Below are 26,224 nucleotides of genomic sequence, written 5' to 3' on the forward strand. Positions count from 1 at the left end.
ATGTTCACATGCATAAATTCACACATAGTAAACCATAGTTTCATTTTCTTTGGTTTACTAATAGACCCCATACAATGCTCTATAATTTTATTTTCTCTCACAGAATAGTTCATATTGTCATTCAAGATTAAAATATTCATTTCTCATCTAGTTTTCATATCTGTGTAATATCCAAGAATAAAGGATTATTTATTGACTTAGTTAACTTAGTTAACTGTCATACCTAAATCCCATTAAACCATGATCTTCATTTTAGAGTATTTCTTCCCAAAGTATTCTAGAAAATACCACTGAAGATTTTTGAAGATGTAGGTCATCTTGCTGTGATAAAATACCCTAATCAAAGCAACTTAAGAGAGAAATGGTTTATTCTGACTCATGTCTAAAGTCCACCATTGCTGAATGTTGGGTGACAGAAGCTTAAGAAAGCTGACCACATCACATCACATCCACAATTAATGGCAGACTCCCTCTCAGCTTCCATTCATTAGCTGGTAAGAAGCAAGAGGAAGAGGAGCAAAGCTTTTTTTTTTTTTTTTTTTTTAGAATTTTATTTATTATGTATACAGTGTTCTGTCTGCATGTATGCCTGCAGGCCAGAAGGGGATGCCAGATTGAATTGCAGATGGTTGTGAGCCACTATGTGCTTGCTGGGAATTGAACTCAGGACTTCTGGAAGAACAGCCAAATGCTCTTAACCACTGAGCAGTCTCCCCAGCTCCAAGGAGTAAAGCTTTTGAATTTGTTAGCAATCAAGAGGAGTGAAAATGGTTGGGAGCACTGAAACTGTAAGGAGGAGACTTCTTGGGATTGAATTTCATTTTAACACCAGTTACTGGATATTTTGATCAGTTTTCTTGTGGAGAGTTACTGATGCTCCTATTCGGGGACAACTGGCCTGACAGTTGCTGTCAGAGCTGAAGACACGGTATGAGGCCCAATGGTGTCAGATTCCCGCCCTTTGGGTAGCAATAGTCTCAACAGGGCTTAGTGTCACACAACCGCTAGCATACCTCCATTAGAGAATAATCCTGTAGACTTCTTCCAGAGCATCAGGGAGTTTTCCCAAGTCATTCAGTAAAAGAAGTCAACCACATTGTTGGCAGTTTTCGCCTTTAGTCTACTTAAGTGATCTACACCTGTTGGCCCTCATTCTTCTGGAGAGTGGTCACTTTGTGTTTTTATGGGCATAGAATCTGTACTTCTTATCATTTATATTAATTAGTTATGACAAAACACGTGACAAATGTAACAAGGAAGGGTTTATTTTGGCTCATGAAAGACAGGGTAGTAGGAGTGTGCGTCAAACGATCGTATTTCATTCATAATCAGGAATCAGGGAGACCGTGAAAGTTGGCGCTCAACTCACTTTGTCCTTTTTATTAAGTTCACGACTCCAGCTTGTGGATGACTCTATTTACTTCAAGAGAACATTCTGGAAAAACTGTTATATAAACACGTAAACGTGTGTTTCCATGGTCATTCTAAATCCTGAAGACGAAGATTAAAACTCACAGCCTGCATCACTATTGTTTGCGGATTCAGTCCTGAGTTCTGATAGGTCAGTCATCAACTTTCTTATACAAATCTGTGTGGTTGCTGCTGCCCCTTCCCCCGCCTTTCTTTCTTATGGGGAGTGGTGTGTTAAAGAGACTCATTTAGATAACCATCTTCAATCCTGTGTTTATATTCTTTGGATTCTTCTTTTTTATTTATCTTTTTCATTTATTTTACATCGTGACTGAAGTTTCCCTTCTCTCCCCCTCCTTCCCGGTCCCTCCCACCTCCTGAGAAGGGTCACCCATTAAAGGCTAGGTTCAGATTCTTCTTATCCTGAAAAACCTACTTACCATTCTTGTCCAAGTTCAAAAGGCAATGCTTGCAGCTCTTCTTGTGACCCAGAAGTAGAATGATATTCCATCAACTGTTACTATAACATATTTGTATGCTTCTATTGGAATGCTTATCTCACTAAGCTGTACTTATTGTGACATATTAATTTGGCTCTTTGTGGATAAGAACATTCTGTAGTTCATCTTGGTATGCTCAGAGCACTTATGCTGCTTCAGGACCTAGAAAGAATTATATTCTATAAAAGAAAAACAAACTGTTTCTTTTTCATTCCCAACAAATTTCACTTAAGCAATTCTAAGTTGTTATTGTATCACACATTGATTATTCAAAGATGGAACTCTGAAGGGAATGCTATTATAGGAAACTTGGTTATTTATTTATCTACTACTTCCTCTTTTCTGTCTCTTCCTTCTCATCTTTCCTTCCTTCCTCTCACTCTCTTTCTTTCTTCCTTTCTTTTGTGTGTATTTGTAGACATCACAGTGCAAAAGTCAAAATACAACTTTGTGGGAATTGTTTCTCTCTGTCCATTATGTGTGTCTAGGGATTGGATGCAGGTTATCAGGCTTAGCCTCAAGCACTTTTACCTAAAATTCTTTAAGTCGACAAAATATGTAAAATGCACTTAGGGTTAAGGATTTTGAAATTGAACAAATATACTAATAACATAATAATTATAGTATGCATTTACATAATGAATATATAGTATATAATTATACAATTAATAATAGATTACAGGGGCGGGCTACTCTACTATGGTTGGATATGATAAAACCCCACCAACATCCAATGTAAGAATTATGATCCCTACTATGCTAATACTGAGAATGGGAGGAGCTTAATGGAAGACCATTATTGAATCCCTAATTCCCTTCCTGGCATCCTTTCTGAACATGTGATTACTCATTTGAGTTTGTTTTTTTTTTTTTTTTTTTTTAGTTCAAATTATGAACAAGCCTGTTTCACATGTTGATCCCTTCTCCCTCTCCCTCCTCTAACCCATATCTCTCCTCCTCCACCCCTGACCTACCCCCCACCCTCTACTCCCCAGGCAGGGTAGGGCCCTCAACCAGGGCTCCAAAATGTCCACCACATCATCCTGTGCCTGGCCTGGGCCCTTCCCCATGTGTCCAGGGCAAGAGTGCATCCCTTCACATGGGATGGGCTCTCAAAGTCCCTTCTTACACCAGGGAAAAATACTAATCCACTACCAGGGACCCCCTGTGTTTGACTGCTTTAAGTACTGTAGTTACTTCATTCTCTGGATCTTTCTTTAAAATTTCTTGTGGTGATCTTTTGATTATGATGTAATAAATAAGGTTGTCTGAAGATCAGAGTGCAAAGCTAGCTACTCTAGTAGCCATAGAGGTCTGGCAGAGGTGGTACACACCTTTAATCCTAGCACTCAGCAGTCAGAGGCAGATGCATCTCTGTGTGTTCAAGGCTACTCTGAGCTACATAAAAATGAATCAATATAAACTAGAAACAGAGCTCACACCTTTGATCCCATCACTTGTGAGGATATGCCTTTAATCCTAACACTAGTGAGGTGGTGACAGCAGTGATATAGCTGGGCAGGGATAGGAATACAAATTGGGAAGAGACAGGAACTCAGCAATTAGAGGTTTGGTGAAGACAGAGGCAGTCTGAGGAGCAGTGTAGCCTGAGCATTGGTAGAGATGAGAACTCTCTAGTGGTTGGCTGCTTCACATCTCTGATCTTCAGCTTGAACCTCAATATCTGTCTCTGAGATTTTATTATTAATACCAATTAGATATTGTGATGCAATTTCTTCCTTTATTTGATTATGTTCCAGAATGTAGAGCTGTCTATTCTCCTCTGTGGAGAGTATGGGGCTAGCTGCCATGACAGAGACTCTTCCTTTTGTGTGCACTGATGCCATGATGTACCTCCTCAAAATATGACACAGCAACAGTTGCCCTTTACAGAGTGGCCAACATGCTGTTCATATGTGTATCCTCTCAGACTGTGAGCAAAGTCAGTAAATTTCCTTTATCAGATATGAAACTTTAGGTACTTTTTATAGAAAAAAAAGATTAACATACATGAGTCCTTAGAAGCAAGCTATGAGTAAAATATTTTCTACAATTTAGCAAAAGAACCCAGCTTAAAGATAATAAGAGGAGAGGGGCCTCATGGTGTCAATCATGCCAACCTTAATTTTCACTATTTGAGTAAACGTTGTGGAACTCCTAGATAGAAACTTAGCCTTACAGTCTCCTTTACTGTAGCTCTATCTGACTTAGGGTTGATCTCTAGAATTGCAGGATAAGTGTGAATTCTGTCAACCCTTAAGTCTGTATGATAAGCAAAGCCAGCACAACACAGTTCCAGGGATTATCATTCACTTTGCTTCATGAACAGCATAAACTGCTTTCTGCTCAAGCAAGTTTGAGATCCAATTTCCTGGTTAAGTGAGCAATGAGTTTATTTTCCTTCTCATGAAAATTTATATTAGTCAATCCAAAAAATGTCCATTGTATATTCAGGTTGTTTCTTTGAAGGGAACAGCTCCCCATTTTGGCAGCCATAACAGCTGGCGGGTGGATGAAAGACCCGAGCTAACATGGGGTTAGCTCGTTAAACATCAATAAAGCCTCGTGCAGTTTGCATCAAGCTTTCGACTCCACATGGTGATTGGGGTGGCTGCAGTCCTGGGCTGAGATCCTGGAGGCCTGAGCTTTCCGGGGGTCTTACAGCTTTGAATATGCAGTATGTTTTAAGATGGGTTAACAAAAAATATTCTGTGCCTTCTGTGGGGTTTGTTTGAACTCTGTGATATATCACAGAGTTCCCACTGAAGGGTCTATTATCTTTTATATGGATTCCTATGATTTTAACACAATCTTTTTTGTTGGGGGCCATGAAAATTCCATTAGGAAATTTCCAGCTGTTTCAGTAACCGGGAGCTCCAGTCTGCATTGAATAGCGGATGCTAACTGATTTGCTATTGAATAGCATGGCCTCAGTGGGGAATGTCTCCTAGTTTGCATCTCTACAGGACTAAGAATTTGAATAGGCCTGCACCTAGGCAGAGGGCTAGGTGTGTAAGTAACAAGTGAGGACACAGAGAGAGTGAGGAACAAGCAGGCAGAGTGGTCGACCAGAGAGAGAGAAATGGTTTCATGGCTAGAGAGGCAGGGTTAGGTAACAGCCAGGAAGATGCTGGATGAATAAAGAGACTCTAGTTTTGCAGCATGGAACTGAGAGCTCTCTAAAGATGACAAAATGCCTGTGTTTGGTTTTTATCATCATTGGGTTGCTAGGAGTTTCCAAGTCCACACTCCCCCACTCAGGACGAACCTCATGGCTACCGTGGCTTGGGCTGAGACATGCCTGGTCACGACAATATCTATTCATGTTTGCATATTTATATGGATGTTCATGGTTATTTCATGGTGCCTACACAGAAGTCAGACAATAGCCTTTAGTCCTCAACTTTGACTTAGTTTGAGACAGTGTTTCTTGCTTACCGTGGTGTATTTTAGGCTAGCTTGCTTGGGGGTTCTCCATTTGGGATTCTCCAATATCTGTCTACCATATTGCCACAGAAACACTGGTGATGAGTAAGGGTGCTACAGTATCTAGCTATACTTTGGTTCTGATGTTCTGGACACTGGACTCTCATACTTGTGCAGTATATACTATACACACTGAGAGCTAAATTATAACAATTCTGGTTAATAACACTGGACTCTGTGATTGAAGTTTGTTGTTTTAGTTTCCTTTCCTGTCACTGTAATAAAATCCCTCAACAAAGCAATATATAGGGAAGGTGTTTATTTGACTCACAATTTAAAGTTTTAGTTCTTTATATCAGGAACTTGAAACTGATTATATAGATCACTTTTTCTTTCTTATAGGCCTTGAATTATTTCTTTTTTTTGTTGACTATAAGTTTATTATAAGGCCCGGCAGAATGGGGAGACTAAGAAGAGGAACAGGGTAATGGCTGACCGCCATGGTCGGTCGCCATACAGAGACAGGTGGAGCGCACAGACAGAGAAGAGAAGAAACAGAGGATAGGAAAGAAGAGAAGCAGGAGAAGAGCCTTAAATTATTTCTTAAATTGTTGCTTGAGTCCTGTTATTTTTATTGATGGGCAATCAATAGTTACTTATTCTGCATACATTAACAACTGACCATAATGAAAAGACATTTATTTGAGCCAAACTGACAGTAGCATCATTCTTTAGACATAAACACAGTTATTTATAATAAACTTGATAGGCACATTGTGCCCGTTTAGTGAAGCAACAACAGCAGCCTATCCCAGGTACTGCCCCACCATAGGATTTTAATAGGGTTTATAGTACCAGATGCTAATTTTCTCTCATGGAACAGGCATAAAATCCAAATATAAAGTATTTGGTTGCCCCCTTAACAGATTTTCCACTATTGCACTGAGGAAAACAGATTGAACAGTTTATGGATTTTCCAGAACATGAAATGATCTTGGTTCTCTCATGGCCAGAGGCCAGAAATACCAGAACTGGTTTCTGGATCCTTCTCTGATTTCTTGTTATATTTCTTTTCTTTTTCCAATTCTATTAAGCTGCTCTACTTACTAACAGTTATTTGTGAAGATATGACTAACAATGAGAAGCACCTGTGTACCTTATGGATGAACCTCCTACATTGACTGGCTTACTTTCCCATGCCTCACCATACCTATCATAGGACTTATAAAAAACCTCTATACTATCAACTCTATGACACCCCAGTTTTGAAGATTCACACCTGTTGTGTGTGTTAAGCCCCCAACAACAATCCTAAAGAAAAAAAAAATCTTCCTTCTACAACTCACCCTCATATGGTCTATAAATTCATTCTTCAAATTAATAAAAGAAAGCATTCTAGTTCATTGCATCAGCACAAATTCCTTCTGAGACCATGAAATAACAGCCTTTTACCATCTGAGTTAAAGCCCACCAAAGGCTATGAAATCTCTCTCACACTGAAGGGCCCCTTTCCCTCCTTTAGGCATCAGCAGGCCCATCTTGCATGACTGGTTGGCAGTGTTTTACAAGAAGATCTACAGCTAAATAAGGTAGTTGAGCACAATACACACCCCATTATGTTATTTTTCTTCTCTTTTTTTATGGTTTTTGAAAGCAGGGTTTCTCTGTGGCTTTGGAGGCTATCCTGGAACTAGTTTTTGTAGACCAGGCTGGCCTTGAACTCACAGAGATCCACCAGCCTCTGCCTCCCGAGTGCTGGGATTAAAGGCATGTGCCACCACCACCCTGCTTATTTTTCTTTTTTAATTGCTGTCCTATTCAGAAACTGCCACTCCTCCACTATTATCAGTGGCTAGTCCTCCAGAGGGAATTCTGTTCCCTCAGGCACTAACTCTTTGAAAGCTACCAAAGAAACTCATTTAAATCTTTATTCCACTAAAGAACTCAAGATTCAAATGTTGATGTAGAAATTATTTCCCAGAATGGCTGGTTAGCAAACAGCTCTCCCAGCTCATCTAGCTTAAGTCTTCACATCTCCCAAGAGGTCCTGGAGCTTTTTCTTATCCCTCTTTATAAAGCCTTCTCCACCTGGCTCCTCCCTACAACTTCCTTATAACTGGTTGTTCTATCATAGCTAAATTGTTTATAAGTACAAATTTACTTTTAATTTATGATTATGATATCTAAATGCTTCATACAAGGAAGAATGGAAGACATCTTGTATTAAATTTGATGATTGTTTTGTCTAATTTATACAACAGAGAAGAGGTTTTTGTTTGCTTGTTTTTTGTAAGGCTTTCTTGAAAAGTGCCTGGTAATTAACACAATAGGTAAACCACAAGTGATTCAAAATAATAAGACAACTATGATCCTGTTTATTTAACATAACATGCTTTCATTATTCAATTCTTAATGTCATATAATGTGTTTCAACATACTTCAGCAAGGTAATTTTGAGAGATCTTATTTTTAACGTCATAGGAGACCCACATAATGCAGTAATCCAGAATAAGTAGCCTTTACTGTTTTTATTTTTAGGCCTGAAATGGCCATATAGAAAGCATCTCAGCCTGCTTAATCTGTTATTAAAAAGTTACCACAAACTGGGTAATATATAAATGGAAGATTTATTTCTCATCATTTTTTTTCTCATTATCCGGCTAAGAAGTCTAAAATTAAGGCACTACCCAATAGATTCTGTGTTGAACAAGCACTTTCTTTCTGGTTGCCAGATGGTGCCAGTTTACAGCATTCTTACATGATGGAAAAGGTGAGAAGTCTCTCCCAGACCTGTTTTATGTGTACAAATCATATGGTTGATAGTCCTGCCACTGTGAACTAACAATCTCTTCAGAATCCCACCTCCTCATATCATCACCCAGAGGGTAAACCGTTTTTCTGGGAGTGACACAGAATGTTTATATTTAAGTGTGACTTTCACAGTTGAATGCAGCCAGCCCTATAGACCCCCTAGGTTTAAAGACGAATGACCCCATTCCTATATTTGAATGCTCAGTCACCTGGGAGTAAAACTATGATAGGATTAGAAGGATTAAGAGGTGTGGCCTTGTTGGAGAAAGTGTGCCACCAATGTTGGGCACCAATTTCATGAGAGATAATCCGAAAGAAAAAAAGAATATGTTTGTAGCTATAAATTTAGGGAAGCATTCTGTGGTTGAATGAAACAGCCTACGGAACCGTACTGTAAGGCAGAAGAGGAATTAGCCTGACAGGAAGCTAAAAGAAACTCATGGCTGTCAGCACAACTGTTGAACGACAGTAAACGTTTCTGAGAATCTACGAGATAAGCACGTAGATGGAGAGAGGACGGACTGGAGAACTAGAAAGAATCAGCGTGTCTTCTCTGAAAACTAAAATTTAACTTCCTTTGATGTCTCCCAGGGTCTCTTTTGTCACCTGATACTGCTGCGGCACCTCTTCCAGAACAGAAACTCTTAGAATGCACACTCGTTGCCAGGCAACCCCCCAAATGCTTCTATGGTCTCCCTATGATTGGCTTAGAGCGGCCGTCGCGCGTATAGCGTCACGGCGCGGCGCCGGATGTGTATGCTCCTCGAAGCGGGTTTCCTGGATCAAGACTGCCACTGTGGGAGCCACTGGCTTTTGGCGCCAAGAGCCGGACTCAAACCCCATTTTGGGCGGCGACGAGCGCGGGAGCGGCGGGACAGGCGGGACAAGCGGTAGGCTCGGACGACAGGGCGTGGTCTCAACTTACGGGCCTCCCAGTTTGGCGTCCTGTAGCTAAGCCGCCTGAGCTTGTTGCTAGGGACACTAGAGGAGCTCTGGGAACTTGGCTTAGAGTATTCTAACTGGAGTTCTCTCACTCAATCTCCATGTTTTCAATTCTTTTTTTCCCTATAGCGCTGTCTACACACTTCCACATTTTTAACTTTAACAACACCTTGGAGATGAATTGAACTTAGGTGCTTGAAAGTGGGTAAATTTGGTGATGGAATGTTCGAAAGATGGAAAGCAGATATATATTGCTTTGTGATGACAAAGGGAACACAGCTTTAACTGAACACCTTTAGAAGTTTTTGGAACTTTCTAGGTTTCTAATTAGAGAGAGGAAAGATGACGGACGATTACTCGTGTGGTCTTAAGCTGGGGGAGCTGTGTACTGAAATTTGGTGTTTGTAAAACAAAGATGGTGTGGTTTCCCATGATATACCGGTGCCAGCAGCCCCTTTTACTCAGAGGCCCAATGAAGCCTAGGGTTATTTGTGTCATGTTTGTTGTTTTTCCTTCCGACATTGCGATATAATTTAGCATTCCACATTTAGTGGATTACTGTATTCTGATGTCTACTTAGAATCTAAGAAAGAAACAAGGGGTCACCTGGACTGTGTTTATAACAATGCATTTCACCTCTTCATTTCTTCTTGTCACTAGCCCATTACACCACCTGCCTAAAGTCATTTAAAGAAAAAGTAGTCTTAAAAGCAATGGAAGTGTTTTCCTTTCATATACAATGTGAGTCTGTGCTTGTCAGTGGTATTCTCCCAGGTGGATATATATTTTTTAAAACAAAGCATATTTACTTTGTCTTTTAAATAAAGAGTGACACCTTTAGCAATTAAAAATAGTTATTTTAAAAATATTTATTTATGTATTTTATGAATTGAGTTCTCTGTCACATACACAAACTCTTCCGTGTCATATATGTATATTCCTGAATGCCAGAGGAAAGTATTGAATTCCATTGTGAGCCACCATGTTATTTCTGGGAATTGAACTCAAGACTCTGGAAAAGCAGGTTGTGCTCTTAACCATTGAGCCATCTTTGCCTCGCCCTGTCATTGTCACTAAGGCTTCCTCCAGCACCTTATGGGAGCAGATGCAGAGACCCACAACCAAACGTTAGGTGGAGCTCTGGAAACCCAACAAACAGGGGGAGAAAGGATTGTAGGAGCCAGAGGAGAACATGATCCACAGAATGAACTAAGCAGGGCTCTTAAGGGCTCACAGAGGCTGAAGTAGCAATCACAGAGCCTGAATGGTTCTAGGAATATTAGTTGCAGTTGTTTAGCTTTAGGTTTTTGTGGGACTCAAAGAGTGGGTGTGGTGGTGTCTCTGACTCTTGCCTGCTCTTAGGGCCTTTTTCTTCCTGGGTTGCCTCTTGGAGCCCTGATATGAGAGTTTGTGCCTAGTCGTATTGTATCTTATTATGCCATGTTTGGTTGATATTCCTGGGAGGCCTGATCTTTTCTTTTCTTTTCTTCTTTTCTTTTCTTTTGGTTTTTCCCGAGACAGGGTTTCTCTGTGGCTTTGGAGCCTATCCTGGAACTAGCTCTTGTAGACCAGGCTGGTCTCGAAACTCACACAGATCCTCCTGCCTCTGCCTCCCGAGTGCTGGGATTAAAGGCGTGTGCCATCATCTCCTGGCTTGATCTTTTCTGAACGGAAATAGAGGAACAGTGGATCTGGAGGAGATCTGAGGGGGAGGGGTCGGAACTGGGAGGCGGGGAGGGAGAGGAGACCACAGTTGGATATGTTGTGTAATAGAGGAATGGGGTGGGAGGGACTGTTGGGAGGCGGGGGAGGAGGGGAGGGAGAGGGAGCTGGGGTTGACATGTGAAGCAGACTTGCTTCTAATTTAAATAAATAAATAAATAAATAAATAAATAAAAATTAAAAAAATAAGTCACAAGAAAATTAAAAATCCTTTAAAATAATTATTTTCCCCAGAAACATAGGCAGGCAGGTCTCTAAGTTCAAGACCAACCTGGTCTACATAGCAAACTCCAGGCCACCCAGGACTATATAATGAGACCCTGTCTGAAAATCAAACAAACAACTATTATTTTGAAAAGATCCAGCCTAGTAGACTTTAGAAGCTCCAAGTTCATCGAGAGAGTCTGGTTCACAAAATGGTGGAGAGCAATAGCAGGAGATACCCGATGTCAACGTCTGGCCTCCATGGACACACCTACTTTCACACATTAACAGGCATATGTGTACACAATGTCACAACTACATTGAATAATTAAACACATTGGAAGCTCTATTTTCTAGACTTTAAAAGTTTTTCCAATGAAGGGATTCCTTGGCTATTGAACTCATTTAAATAGAAAATAGGTCAGAGTAGATGGCTCAGCTGGTAAGGAATATGATCACCCAGAATCCTCTGAGAACTTAGGTGTTTGTGGTGGCCTGTCTGTCATCTCAGCACTTGTGAGACACAGATGGGAAATCTCTGGCACAAGCTCACTAACCACATTAGCCAATAAGGGGAGCTCTGGGCTCAGTGAAAGACCCTGCCTCAATATATAAGGTGGAGAGCTTTTGGAAAAAAGATGGCAACCTTGGGCCTCCACACCTACATCTATATATAACGTTTCATTTTTGTCTTGTGTTTATGGCAGATCAACAGATTCTGAAATTTTTTCATTTAACTGCAGGGGTGAAAGTGAAGCCATGCAGAAATCGGAGTACCCTGGAGATGTGCACTTGAGAAACAGAGCAACAGGTACAGAGCTTTGCTTTTTCAAAGGCAGAGGTCAGTTTGTTAATGGTATATTCCATGTTCTGTGTGGATACAGGGTAGTTTCTGTTGCATATTTGTCTTTTGTCCTGATCTGATTTTCCTCCCCCACAGGTAATTATGATCAAAGGACATCCTCAAGTGCACAAATAAAACACAGCACTACAGTTCAGCGGAGCAAATCTTCCTCATTAACCAGTTCTCCAGAGGCTGCAAGAAGGGTTCATCCTCGGCCAAGTGATAAACTCAACCCAAAAACAATTAACCCCGTGAGTACAGATTCCTTAGGCAGTACATTTTCACAAGGAAGAGGCATTTATCTGATTACACTTTAACTAATTAACGATGAATTCTGAATGCTGTAAATTCAGTTTTATTCTGAATGCTCTCATGGATTTCATTTTTGCTAGTTTTGAGCTAGTTATGTCGATTTTGTTATGTTCTTAATTGTATGTCAGCTTTTTAATTTTCTATCCTGCTTCCTAATGTCAGTGAACTAGCTTACAGTTGCTATGGGATTGATTATTCCTGTGCTTCAATATTCACAAAAAACTCTTAACTGTTCCTTTATGTTCTACAAATTCAGACCACTAGAAATCATAGCATAGGAGAAGCACAAAGCCAGTTTGGAGAAGTTACACAGATTCAGTACTTGGCTGAAGGACTTGCAGGCTATACAGTGTTGGCTAAAAGGAACTATACTCCCTTTGTCCTTAGCACCACTTCTGTAACCTAGAAGATGCATTCAGATATATGTTTGTATGACCTGTTTCTGATCTTTGACTCTACCAAGCCTAATCTCTTGTTGCATAGAAGCATAAAGCCAACTTGAAGAAGTTAAATAGATTCTCTGGTTTCTGTACATCTGTGCTTGGCCAATGGGGTGGTGTACAAGCATAGGTAGCAAATCTCTATTCTGCCTATACTTAATTCGTGAATTCTTTTTTTTTAATTAGTTCAAATTAGGAAGAAGCTTGTTTCACATATCAATCCCTTCTCCCTCACCCTCCCCTTACCCTACCTTTCTCCCCCCCCAACTACTCACCACTTCATTATTCAGCCCTCACCTTGAAGATTCAGATTGCCAGAGAAAGTAGAACGACATTTTGCTCTGTGTATAGTTGTAGCCACCTGCAAAGCTTAGAACCAAATTAGAGGTTGAAGAAAAATAACTCCACATCTTGGTTGTGTCTGTGGATTTTTTGTTTTGTTGTGGTTACTCCTTCAGTTTTGTTTTTGCCAGTCATGTGGTTAAGTAACAGTGTGCACAAAGTAACACAGTGGGAGTTTGAAAGTCAGGGTTTTTTTTTGCCTCTGATCTCAACAGGATTAAAATTGAAGGTATCAGTAAATGGAGTTAGTAGTGATATTTTTGTTTTTCATTTTTTGTTTTCAGTTTGGTGAGCAGTCAAGAGCTCCCTCGGCATTTGCAGCTATCTACTCTAAAGGCGGCATTCCTTGCAGGTACAATCAATACAATGCATAGCTGACTGTGTGCTTCAAAATAATTGAATGAAATCGATATATTATTCAGTTTAAATTTGATGAAAATGTATTTACTAATGAGATTTAAATCAAGGTGACTTATTACCTTGACTCTTGAATTGGTATTGATCCCTGGACATTTTTTTGATAATAAACAGGTCAACTCCAATATGTAATTATTAAGATGTGTAGTAAAACACCAGATGATTTTAGAAATTAAATTGAACTGAGTGTACCACTTTGGGTACAACTAATTTAAGCATTCGTAGGCAAGCTGCAAATAAGAAAACCCGACTTCGATTGTAATGTAAACACTGGCAGCGAAGTGGAATATTATTTCTTAGTAAGTATTTATGACTATTTTTGCTTCTTTTTGGATAAATTCCTGATGTCCTTTTTCATAGATTGTTCTGTTTCATTCTGTTCTTCATGGTATAATTTTTTTTTGTTTTAGTATAGGAGGGATAATTACAATATCAATTTTTATGTTTGGTTCTGAAATTTCAAAAATGCATTTTTAATGATATCTTCAAATTTGGAGTGAAAAATAAACTAGAGAAGCATTCTTGAATTTATTATGATTTCATCCTTAGATTCTAATTTAAAGGGCTAGGGATGCAGCTCAGTTGATAGAGTGCTTCCTACCATTTGTAAAGCCCTGAGTTCCATCCCCCAACACTCCATAAACTTGACATGGTCCTCTTTACTTGTAATGCCAGCACTGGATGGGGGAGCAGGAGGAAGGTCTCCCTTGGCTGCATAGTGGATTTGAGGCCAGCATGGTCTACACGAGACACTGTCTCTCACACATTGAGACTTAAGCTTTGTTTTATTTACTACTTAAGCTTCTTGATTGCTTTTCCCCAAAGTAACTGAGATTTGCTGAAAGTGTAAAAACTGATACCTTGCTGAGTGAGGCCTCTTGTTGTTGTGACTGTAACAGTGAAGAAGTCAGGCTGGAGAGCTGAGTGAAACCAAGATATTTGGGAATGACCAGTGATTCACAGTCATGACAGTAATGCTGTAGTGTAAACTCATCAGTTATGGTTCAGGAATGGCTCTGGGGGATGGTGAGAGGACTTAACTCAGGACTGCCTGTAACCTCAAAGGGACCATTTTATCTTCTTGGCTGTAGCTTTTTCTACTTAACAAGGACTAAAACAGATTTACCTTCAGATTATTAGTGTTATCAGTGTTAGGCTATGAAAAATATCACTGTAAATCTTACCTTTTCTACTTACTGCATATCTTCATTTTCTGTAGGTTACTATTTTGTGACTGTCTGAGAGAGATCAGTGCAGCATGTATATCAAGATTCTGAGAGAGTGACATGCCTAAATATAAATAAAAAGTTTTACGATGCAAGCTTACTAATAACTTTATGGATAATGTGAGAATATGAAGGATTTTTTTACTTGCTCTATTTTGTCTGTGTCCTTATGAGTTTGGTACTCATATATATCACAAAATAATTCCAGTGGGACTCTGTTTTGGCAAAAATATTATTGTGTTATAAGCTCCCTGCCTATAAATGCTTGTGGGGTTCCGTTACAGTTTCTGACTTTTGTATTTTAGATTGGTACATGGCTCAGTAAAACACAGATTACAGTGGGAATGTCCTCCTGAAATTCTTCCATTTGACCCGCTTCTAATTACTTTAGCTGAGGTAAAACATTCTAGCTCTCCTGAGTGCTAATAGAAAATATATTTTTAAAATTTCATTGTTCTTTTGTAGTTTATAAATATATCTCATTCTATACTCTTAAAATAAATATCAAGCAAAAGGCACTAAAATATTGGACACTAAGCAAGTACTTGTGATTGTTTTATGTGTGTATGTGTGTGTGTGTGTGTGTGTGTGTGACAAGACATTTTATACACACAGGCATACACACATACACGATATATATTTATATAAAATAAATGGCTTGACCAGTGTGATAAAAATCAAGTTCTAACAGGGATTTATAGCTAAATGAAATGGATGGTATATCATACTTAGTTCTCTTTTAGACACAAGATAAGTCTTTCGTCTTTCATATAAAGCAGCAAACCATGCTTTAGACTAATCAAAGGTAAGTGATACATTGCATAGTCCAAATAATTAGGGTGCACAAAGTACTTTGATTTGTGAAGTCATTAAAGGGCTTCTGTCTTTACAACTCATTAATATCAGTCCCTCTATAGCCTTTGTTTTTTACATGAGTGTGTGTGTGTGTGTGTGTGTGTGTGTGTGTGTGTGTGTGGTTATGCCATGGAGTGGGAATAGGAATCAGAGGACAACTTCTTGGAGTTGGTTCTTTCCTTACACGATATGGGATCAGGGTTTGAACTTGGATATCAGGCTTAGTTGCAATTATGTTTATTTGCCAACCCATCTCAGTGGCCAAGATCAGTCCTATATGTATACCTGGAGTCCAACACCAGTACATGTATGTATTTCTGTATTGGATAGCAGTTTTCTTTTTTTGTTTGTTTGTTTTTTGAGACAGGGTTTCTCTGTGTAGCTCTGTAGACCAGGCTGGCCTATGCCTCCCAAGTTCTGTGATTAAAGGTGTGCATGACCAGTGCCCGGCTCAGTTTCCTTTTTTCTTTTACTCACTTAGTAATGGGGAAGGAGTATAGACAGATTATTGTTGAGATCCATTTCAGCTTGACTTTCTAGTCTCCATTTTGAAAATGAGTAAGATCCAGGAACTGTTAGGACAGGTACTGAACATATTGGAGAATTATTTGCCATGTTGGTGATTTTGTTGTAGAAAACATGGTAGGACAATGGGAAGGGGGACATTTGACCACTGTTTGGAAGCAGATATTCAGGTCAAATTGACAAAGTGTTGGAAATTGGCTTTGTGACATGACTTTGCAGCTGGTTATTTTAACCTACTCCACACATAGATCCAAAGGTGTTGCTGTTCCTTTTCTCTTTGCTTTGTTTGGTCCTTTTCAAAAGTCAGATGGTTTTTTGACCTCTAGTAGTAGCTGGTAAATCATGAGTGCAGACCATTCTTTTCTAGGGCATTGGGAGGAAAGACACCCACTGTGATCAGTGCTGGGCACAGATTGTGTTTTCCAATTGTGCCCCACTGTGAATGGCAAATTTAAGTTCTGAAACTGTCCTAGCCAGTGTAGGATCTCCCTTCTAAATGTCGTAATGTATTTAAATGTTTAGGAAAGCCCTTGCAGAAATCACTGAGCACATTGAGGGTCCAGTATGAAACACACAGTGTGCACCTTGCTGTCCTTCAGGGGTCCTCAGGAAGCAGTGGTCTAGTGTTTGATGCTTTCCTTATCTTCTCATCTGTTTTTCATTTCCCTCCACTTTTCCCCCACTTATCTGCCCATATTTCCCTCTTCTAATCTCTTTGGTTTTTTTCTTCCTTTTTTGTTACTCTGTTGATTTTCCTTTTTTTGTCTTTTCTCATTCCATGTGAGGGTAGAGTTCTGTATATCTTTTATTACATGATCTCTTGGTATAATTCAAAAAATAACTGCTGAAATTACTCAGTGTGATTAGAAAGACATCAAACAAAGTTCTGGTTTCAATTATGTTAGGAGCATGGAGTTTTGTGGTTATGAATATAATCAAAAGGTAGCAAGTGAATCATTTTCCTGTTTCTATATTGTCTTTGGCAGGGTCTAAGGGAGACAAAGCACCCTTATACCTTTGTGTCCAAAGAAGGCTTTAGGGAATTACTTCTGGTCAAGGGTGCTCCTGAAAAAGCTGTACCATTGCTACCCAGACTCATCCCTGTGCTGAAGGCAGCTCTGGTAAGTCATTTATTTCACTGGACTTTATTATTCCTAACTACACGATACAGATGAACACTCTGGTCCAAGAGAACACTGTCTGCTCCTCCCCTCCCCAATATTACATGCAAATTAGTGCTTTACCATTGTTTTTTTTTTCCTCTTGAGACAAATGATCAAGTCTCATTCATATGTAAGTGCACCAATTCCATTGGAAAATCTGTTCTGAAAGTAACATTATAGACAAAGGACCATGGAAAAGTTCCAAATGAAAGCACCCAGAGTCTCTCTCAAAGGGTTGTGTTGTTTTTAATTCTTCCTGTTTCCTGGCCCCACAGGTCCATTCTGATGATGAAGTCTTTGAAAGAGGACTAAGTGCACTGGTACAATTAAGTGTGGTCGTTGGCCCATCTCTGAACGGCCATCTGAAACTTCTGCTTACAAGTGTGAGTACTGCGGAGAGTAGAGTAGCTGTGCATATGTCCTCCTAACTTCAGTCTTCAAGTCAACCACTAGCCTAGCTCACATTCTTAAAGAGACCTTTCTTGTCATTGCAATAACACACCTGGCAGAAACAACCCAACTGTAGGAAAGGTTTGTTTGCTGTCGAAGTTTCACAGGTGTCAGCTCTTCATGGCAGGAAGGATGTGGTAGCATGGAACATGTGAGTTCATAGTGGGCATGAAACATGGGTGGGCATGTAGGAAGGGCTCAGGGTTCAGTACCCTTTCTCTCCAGCTAAGCCCCACCTCCTTGCCTTGTCTCAATAACACCATCACAGGAAGAACCCAACAAAAATAAGTCCATTCCTTGGCTAGAGCCTTGTGAACTTACTCTATCTGCAAAAAGCCTCCACTGAAGACAAACTAAAGGCTTGTTTTATTTACCTGAACATTTCTCTATCCAGTCACTTTGGCAGCCAGTGTTAATTTTTATCCTAACCAACAAGTGCAGATTAGACTACGTAGGTCACAGAATAACTTAGTAGTAGACAGTTTCTCTAATATTTTCTGATGGAAGTTAGAAATATTCTCTAATATGTTCTAAGCTTACAAAGCTGACTTTAGGTTTATAATATAAAGTTCTCAGTATCATTCTTTTCAACCTATGTTGAATATGCTTCCAAAATTTTTACCTGAGAGCATGGCTTATTTTAGCTGAAATGTCTAGGTCATTGTCTGAGGAAATGCATGCATTTATGGGAAGACTGGTACAGTTGTTCCCAGGTACTTTCATAGCACTCCTTCTCTGCTAGTGCCTATGATGCTGTCTTCCTGCATGCATGTTCTCCTTTTTAAACAAAATTTTTTGTTTCTAGTCAGGGTCTATTTAGGATGTATCCAGAGATAAGTGGTCTTGTGGTTTCTCATCTGATTTCTCTATCAGTTACTGTTAGTTTTTAACTATTCCCCTTTTATTGTTTTAGATAGAGGTGTGGCTTTCTGTCAGTTCTCTGCATGGTCTTGCATGTATCAAAATGGGAAAGTATGCCTTGCTTTTGAAAACTTATTTTTTTGTGTGTGTGAGTACATGTGTGTATCTCTATGTGTGCTTATATGCATACATGTGGAATGTGGAGAACCATCTCAGGTGTTGTCTTCAGAAATATTGTCCACTTCCTTGAAGGTGGGTCTCTCATTTACCTGGAGCTTACCAACTAGGCTACATTTTCCTGGCAGTAAATCCCAAGGAATGTCTTGTTTTCTGCCTCCCCAGTGCTGGAATTATAAACATAAGCCATCATGCCCAACTTTTTATGTAGGTCTTGGAAATTGAAGTCATTCATTTCCCCAGCCCCAGAAAACATATTATTATAGCAGATATTGTAGGATAGGTAGTGTTTGAAATGTCATAAATTCAACTTTTAACTAAATGTTAAAAGTTGACATTTAGTTGTAAGTTTTAGTGAAACATTTACTGAAACAAACTTTGTATTCTTAAATTAAAACATTCTCAAAAGTTATTTGTGGTTATGGCAAACATTATTTATTTATTTTGGAATTCCCCTCTCCCCAATCTTTAATAGCTTTCCAAGAGGCTAATGGACAAAAAATTCAAAGAACCCATCACCAGTGCCTTGCAAAAGTTGGAGCAGCATGGCGGGAGTGTGAGTAGATGCTGCACCTGTAACCATGGGTTGTTTCTGTTCATTGTGCTTTCAGTCCTATTTGGAGAATCAGTATGTGGTTAGCATGTTAACTTATTACAGCTGCAAGGGAAGCTGTGAAAATGTTGGTTTTTCTTCTTCCAAACTAAGAATTTCTGCTTTGTTGGGGTGGTATAGTTTCTAAGATGGCCTTTACAGAAGCAGGCTGGGTAAATAAAGGCCTGTGTTCTTCTTTGGAGGTCTTGGAAGTGTATTCTTAGTTTTTCTCCTTAATCTATTATACATGTTTTGTGTTGGCCCATGAGAAGGTCAAAGCATGACTTAGCCCAATCCCCAAAAATGCTTCTTAAAAATTGTATATTTATTTACTTCTGTACATGCCTATATTAGGGATGAATCGCAGGTTTATATGTGAGCTCAGGAAGCACCTGAGCTCTCTGCACATAGTAATGGAAGAAAACTGTCTTGTTTTCTTCCTCTGACTTTTAGAATCTCCCTGTGCATAGAAATGCCACTTCCATATTGGTGCAGCACATACACATTCTTCAAAAGTTGATCTGATTTTTTTCCTCCAACTTTTCAAGGGGAGGAATATGGAGACTTCATTAATACATGTCAGCAAAATTAACTGCATTTTCATAATTTGAAAAGTATTCAGCTAATCAGCCTAACAATGTAGAAATTTCATTGTCCAGATTTTATAAATAATTAGAAGAAAATGTAAATTATTGTATACAATGTTTTGCTGGCCATGCCTTAATCAGCTAATTCTGCTAATTTTAATAATCTTTAAATTGAATATACATATATATTTTTTCTGATTAACACTTAAAGGTTATGCAGAGGAACTAAGCCTGAAAAGGGCTGTTAGAAAATGTACTTCTTTGTTGTGTTTGAGTTCTAGGTAGGGAATTGATGTTCAAACACTGAGGACATGTGCAGAACTAGCCCCTAGCCAGACCAGTGTCTCCATTTCTGATGAAATACTTATTGTAAATGTACTTGATCATCTCAGAATCTGAATCCCAGATGTATTGCCTTTCCCTCCCTTGTGGAATGCAAATGAACAGATGGTGAATTTTAGACTGTATCTCTCCCTAGTGGTTGTCTGCTTCCAGGAGACCTTTTTAGGAATGGATCAAGCAAAGGGAAAGGACTGTCATCTGACTTTTGTGGATGTCTGTGTGTTTAATTGGGGAAGTTACCATATAGATGTCTTTCAGATGCCCGACATTGTTACTTGGAACTTGCCTGCATAGCTTGTAGTTAGCCAACCCAAGGTCCTAGAGAGAGAGAGAGACGACTCCTTTTGGTATTACTCAGTCCTATTAGCTTTAAATATTGCTAATACTGAATTTAAAAAGAAAAAGAATTTGTGATTACAAGGGATCTTAAATATTCCTCAGTCTTCTTTACTGTTCCTTGTGTGCCCTATATTATATTTTAGTAATAATTTCTGTCATTGTAAAAGAAAGTTTACTAGGGTCTAGAGAGATGGGTGAGCAGTTAAGAGCACTTGTTGCTTTTGCAGCAAGTTCTCTGCACCTTCATGGTGATTCACATCCAGCTGTCCCTCCAGTTCCAAGGGTACACTACATTCTCTTAATGGCCTCCTTGGGCACCGGCATGCAAGTGGTACAGAGATCTACAAGAAGACAAAACACTCATGTTCGAAGTCCTCTGCTGAGTCCCCATGAGCACTACACTCATTTGGTCTCCAGGATGAGCCGCAAGGTAGACTTGCTGGTATTGTCCTTTAAGTCAGGATATTGGGTGCAGAGAAGTAATTTACCCCAGTGTGCTAGTGGGTGCAGGGAGGTCACATTTAAATTCTGCCCTGACTCTTCCACGCTTCTTAGATACTTACAGGCTGTTATGGGTTTTAGTTCCCTCAGAACAATGTTCTGTTCCTCCTGGAATTTGATTGTGTCCTTGATATTACTTTTGTTTAAGTCTTAGATACTTCTTAAGCAACACCTGTAATGCCTACTGTGGTAACTGTGTTCTAATGACAGTTTTTTCTTCTGTTGTCAGGCAAGTCTTATTGTCATCAAATCCAAAATCCCAACATATTGCTCTATCTGCTGTTGAATAAGGGAGCCAGCAAAAGCCATGCTGCTTTCTCAGACCCCAAAGGTGGCTTCAGTGGGCCTCTCCTGAGGACCCTGTCCAGTCCAGAGAACTCCTTGTGCAAGATGTTTGTCAACAAAAAGCACAGGTGCTAATGGAAAGCAATTAAAGTACTCATGAAAAAGTTGACTGCTGTGAGGCTTTCTCATCTTGATCATCTGTGTGAATTTACGGATCTTATCTATGAGCATATTTTCCAATGTATTTTTATTTATAGCCATTATGAAGATCACTTTGTACCTGTGCACTTATTTTATAGGTTGGTTTTGGCCATTTCTTGTTTTTTTATATTTATCAAGACTGAAAGAATTTAAGATAGCAAGTAAACATTTGTGACTTCTCTATTAGATGGGATGTGCAAATGTGTATTTTATAATGTGGAATGCTTGGGAACCTCTTTTCCTTCCTGAATATTCTAGTTTAAAAACCTTGTAAATGTGAAAATTCTATTACAAGTATATTGTTTATTACAACTTGTTAAAACCACCTAAGCTCTAAGTAAATGTTATTTTTACATTTCATAGGCTGAAAATACTTATGATGTACAATATGCGATATTAAATTAAAATCTTAAAACTTAGATGTATTCTACGATATTGTAGTACTTATCTGTGTTTTGGTTACTTGTTTTTTTTTTAAACATAATTTATGGATACATCCAGAGTTTCTGATGAGCTAGAAACTTCTAGATGATTCTACAAGAGGAAGGAAGGAATAGAGGAAGAGCAATGGAAAAATAGAAGTCAGACCTTCAGTGTGACTAACAGGAATAGTGGCTGAAGAGACATGGATCGCCACACCAAATCCAAATCATAACCATGCATTGGAAAGCATGGGGACAAGCCATCACTGTGTTTTGTAGCAGCAGCTACATGCCTTCTAAACACTAGATAGATGATGCCCTCCTCTCGTTCTCTCCCATAGACTGCTGGTTGGCCCCTGGGCAATTCTTGTTTCAATAGTTGTACAGCTGTCATTTGAAAGAATACAAGCAATTACCGAGTAACCTGCCCATTCTCCACCATGGCTTTTGCTTCCTGGTCCTGGTCCCTCTCTTTCCTTAGATCTATAGAACCTTGTCACATTCTCAGACCATGCCTGCTACAGCAGCTGCCTAATCCCTGTCTTGCTTTGAGTTTTCTCTGTAGGTAGCACTACCCAAAGATAGTGACAGTGTAGTTAGAATCTAGTAATTGATTATAAAACTTGTTAGAACATAAAGACTATAGCAGATGCAGTAGAGTAATAAACACTTTATTTTGCTTTTATTTTTCCTTTTGAGATACAAAATGTGCACATTGAGTTTACACAAACACACGATGGCAGATTTCAGTGTACAAGTACTGTACTACTCTTAATTCCTACACTGGTGATAGCAGGGCAGCTTTCAACATCCTATCTCTACACCAGAATAGATACCTGATTTATTGTTGCAGACAGTTGCAAGTTTTCTCCTCCCGTATCCTCTTGGTACTTGTGATATTTCTACAAAACAGGGGAGATGTGTATATCTATAGTACTGTTGTGGCAACGCTACAGTTTTGGCTTAAGGTCACTGAAATGAATCTGAATCATTTTAAGTTCTATGATGAGTTAAATCATAATGCAATTCAGATGAACTATTCAATACTTGTATTCATTTTCTATACAGTCTTATGTATTATTTCCAATATGATAGAATCACTGGTATTTTCAAAGATTATTTTGTTCTATCTTCATTCCTGGTGGCTTTGGGGCAGTCAAGGATTCTCTGTCCCTGAATGGCTTATACTAAACATGCTATGAGAACATTAGGAAGTTTGGGGTGGCTAGAATTGCCCTTTACTGCTTTTAGGGTTACTTGCTAATAAGCATCACTAGGTGTTGGAGGACAGATATCCAGAACCTTTGCAAGTCTGTAAACATCCTTGGTTTGTTTGACACTTTGAATTTCTACTTCATGACAATACAAGACAGTCTACATGTAAAATCGAACAGGTCCAAAGTTACATGGATTATGTAGAGCCTTGGCTTTAATATGGAAAATTAACAAATACTAAAATAATTTTATTAGGTATATGCTAACATCTGATAATAAACTAATTTTTTAGATGTTCTTTAAAAAATGCCAAATACATTTATGTCTTTAACAGCAGGTGGAGAAGCCATAGAAATTGGGACTGTGTTTTGGGTCTTTATTTTCATTGCAATAATCTTTGTTTATTTTTCAATGTTAGATGATTCGAATTAAATGAAAGTTTGTTGACTTTCTGGAAATTATATACAGATGCAAATATTTTAGAAAACCATTTAAAATCCAGGACTGAATACATACAAATGAGTAGGAAAACCCACTTGGGTTTTAAAATCACTGATCTGTGAAAGCCTCAATAATCCGTGGCTAAGGATCAAAACTATTCCAGATTCTGTGCCTTTTCTCAGAGTATGAAACAAGCTACACATTTCATGATCCCAGTGATGTTGTGGGGAAGATGCAGATTTGTAACTGGAAAACTTAAATCTTTGGGGGGGGTGTTTTATATTAAAACAAAGCAGTTTGCATAATATGCCTCAGTGTAAAGCTGAGCAATCTATGCTAGAAGTGGTGGCTCCAACTTGTAAGTGTGTAGGGTATTTCAGGTTTGCTTCTTCAGCAGAGGATGTGCTGACACACTAGATCACATTTTCAAAGAGTTGCATGGAGCGCATTATGTTTTCGTCCTGCAAGGGAGAAACAGAAGGATTTTACCTGCTGTGTTTATAATGGAGAGTATTGCTGTAACCCTAAGTATGGCTTATATCCTTCATGTGCTGCTTTGTATTGGCCAATGTAGATACTCTTTACTCTTTATACAAGTAACCACAAGGCTCCATTTCATGCTTTCTTGAATATGCCTTTAAATATTTCATTTAAGTCTAACTTGGTACAGGTACATCTCAAATGATGTCAGGACAAAAACAGTGAGTGTGATGGCTAATGGTTGTTAACCACACCTGGGATCTACTAAATCAAGATTCTGGGCAGTCCTGTGATGGATTTTCTGATCACATTACTTGAAGCAGGAAGACCCACCCTAAATCTGGGTAGCATCAGGACTTGGACAAAGAGAACTTTGCTTTTTGCCTGCTTGCTTTCACTCTTTCTGGCAAGTTGATCTACCCTGTTGTTTTGGTCTTCCTTTGCTAGTATTAGAATCAACTTCCTTCAGGATTTCTACATAGACTGAAGGTCAGTAACTCTCCTGGAGTCTTTTAGGACTCCAGTTCCAGATTGAGACTATAGGCATGCAGCCTAGTGGACTGAAGAGTTACAGATTCTCATTCTCTTCAGTGTGAGACAGCCATTCTTAAACTCCTGAGAATGCATTCTGTAAGTCAACCTAATAAATCCTCCCCCATTTCTCTCTCTCTCTCTCTCTCTCTCTCTCTCTATATATAATATATATATATATATATATATATATGCAATTCAGATATGCAATTCAGATGAACTATTCAATACTTGTATTCATTTTCTATAGTCTTATGTATTATTTCCAATATTATAGAATCACTGGTATTTTCAAAGATTATTTTGTTTTATCTTCATTCCTGGTGGCTTTGGGGCAGTCAAGGATTCTCTGTTCCTGAATGGCTTATACTAAACATGCTATGAGAACATTAGGAAGTTTATATATTATTTATATAATATTTATATATTATATATATAGATTGTATATTTTATATATATATGGAGAACACAAGTATATGTTATTATATATATACATATATATATTATCCATTGTATCAGTTTTGTTCCTTTAGAGAAGCAGAATGGTGAGCTTCAAGAGATCATCCAAATGGAACAGATGGGAACTTTTGCATTTGAGGTAGATTGCAAGCCAAAGCACAGAAAGTATACAAATATCCATTTCCAGGACAGAGAATAATCAATACACATACAGCCATTTTACCTCTTTAGTTGTCAGTTATTGCTAAATCTGTATGATTTTGAAACTGAATAGTTTCTGAATGCCAGAGAAATGATTGATTGGTCAGGAGAAACCATTGCACTGTGGCTGTGTTCAGCTTAGCTCATTTCTTAGAAATGAGCTACAGTGACATGCTGGACTGTTGAATGCCACTCCTGCCTTGCTGGTAAACACTCTAGTGAGCCAAGTGTACTAAGTTATGTCACCACTAAGAGGGATGAAATCACCACTTTAAATCTTTCAGAGGTGTTGAGAAGCAAGCAGGCATCAGGAAAGTTAAGACTGAACAATTGAAAGAGGTGGGAAAACCCCAGCAAATGTGTCTTTGTGTTTATTTGTAAATATGGTTCTATCCATCCATGGAGTTGAATCACTCTAGGTATGCTAAGTATAGATTTCCAGGCAGCACAGAATGACGAGATTTCTCCTAAGAATTTTTTCCTCTTTATTTTTATAAGTGGGGGCAATTACTGGGTTCAGCCAAAATGCTACTTTTTGTCTGTGTAATTAAATCAATGATGGTTTGCTGAGGACCTGAACTTGATCTCTGAAACTCACAATGGGAAAGGAAAGAACTGACTCTTGCAAGTTGTCTTCTAACTTCCAAATGTCTGCCACGGCACTATCCTTCCTCACAGCACACAGACATAACTTCAAAATAACACAAACAATGAAGACCAATATAAGTTTCGTTGTTTGTGGCATTAAATTTCTTTTCTATAGTGACACAATAAATAAACATAACATTTTAAATGAACTGTTTCTTGTAAAGAGTAAAGTTTATATTTTCATTATGTGTGTATGTGTATATGTCTGTGTGCAGGTATGTGAGCAGAAGCATACAGGTGCCGGCAGAGTCCAGAAAAGGGTGTCAGATCCCATGGAGCGGGAGTTAACAGAACTGGAGCTGCCATGTGTGTGCTGGAAACCAATCTCACATACTCTAAGGGGAGCAACAAAC

The 26,224-nt window shown here is 38.8% G+C and overlaps 2 protein-coding genes across 5 annotated transcripts in view; one reads left to right on the forward strand and one right to left on the reverse strand.

Moving 5' to 3' along the window:
* Nucleotides 1–8,904: 8,904 nt before the first annotated feature.
* On the forward strand, nucleotides 8,905–21,899 carry Pacrgl (parkin coregulated like). Of its 2 annotated transcripts, XM_027386974.2 has the most exons (9): nucleotides 8,905–9,037; nucleotides 11,759–11,826; nucleotides 11,956–12,110; nucleotides 13,238–13,305; nucleotides 14,902–14,992; nucleotides 16,963–17,097; nucleotides 17,415–17,522; nucleotides 19,103–19,183; nucleotides 21,218–21,899. In XM_027386974.2, the coding sequence occupies exons 2-9, from the start codon at nucleotides 11,775–11,777 to the stop codon at nucleotides 21,272–21,274; spliced, it is 747 nt and encodes a 248-aa protein (XP_027242775.2). In that variant the 5' UTR covers nucleotides 8,905–9,037; nucleotides 11,759–11,774; the 3' UTR covers nucleotides 21,275–21,899. The 2 variants fall into 2 exon arrangements, with proteins under 2 accessions (XP_027242775.2, XP_035308755.1); XM_035452864.1 differs by lacking the exon at nucleotides 19,103–19,183.
* Nucleotides 21,900–23,438: 1,539 nt separating this feature from the next.
* LOC100755926 (Kv channel-interacting protein 4) overlaps nucleotides 23,439–26,224 on the reverse strand; it is a 496,502-nt gene continuing 493,716 nt past the window's right edge. For all 3 annotated transcript variants that reach the window (XM_035452865.1, XM_027386975.2, XM_035452866.1), the window contains exon 8: nucleotides 23,439–24,013. In XM_035452865.1, the coding sequence (XP_035308756.1) occupies nucleotides 23,966–24,013 (48 nt within the window). In that variant the 3' untranslated portion in view covers nucleotides 23,439–23,965. The remainder of the gene's footprint in view (nucleotides 24,014–26,224) is intronic.

Source organism: Cricetulus griseus, assembly GCF_003668045.3.
Source record: "Cricetulus griseus strain 17A/GY chromosome 1 unlocalized genomic scaffold, alternate assembly CriGri-PICRH-1.0 chr1_1, whole genome shotgun sequence".
Classification (NCBI taxonomy): Eukaryota; Metazoa; Chordata; class Mammalia; order Rodentia; family Cricetidae; genus Cricetulus; species Cricetulus griseus.

Bases quoted from the DNA above. Each gene is read 5' to 3' on its own strand.
- Pacrgl (XM_027386974.2), top strand. From the start codon at position 11,775: ATGCAGAAATCGGAGTACCCTGGAGATGTGCACTTGAGAAACAGAGCA. The intron at 11,827-11,955 runs GTACAGAGCTTT...CCTCCCCCACAG, and splicing joins CTTGAGAAACAGAGCAACAG to GTAATTATGATCAAAGGACA. The intron at 13,306-14,901 runs GTACAATCAATA...TTTGTATTTTAG, and splicing joins AAAGGCGGCATTCCTTGCAG to ATTGGTACATGGCTCAGTAA.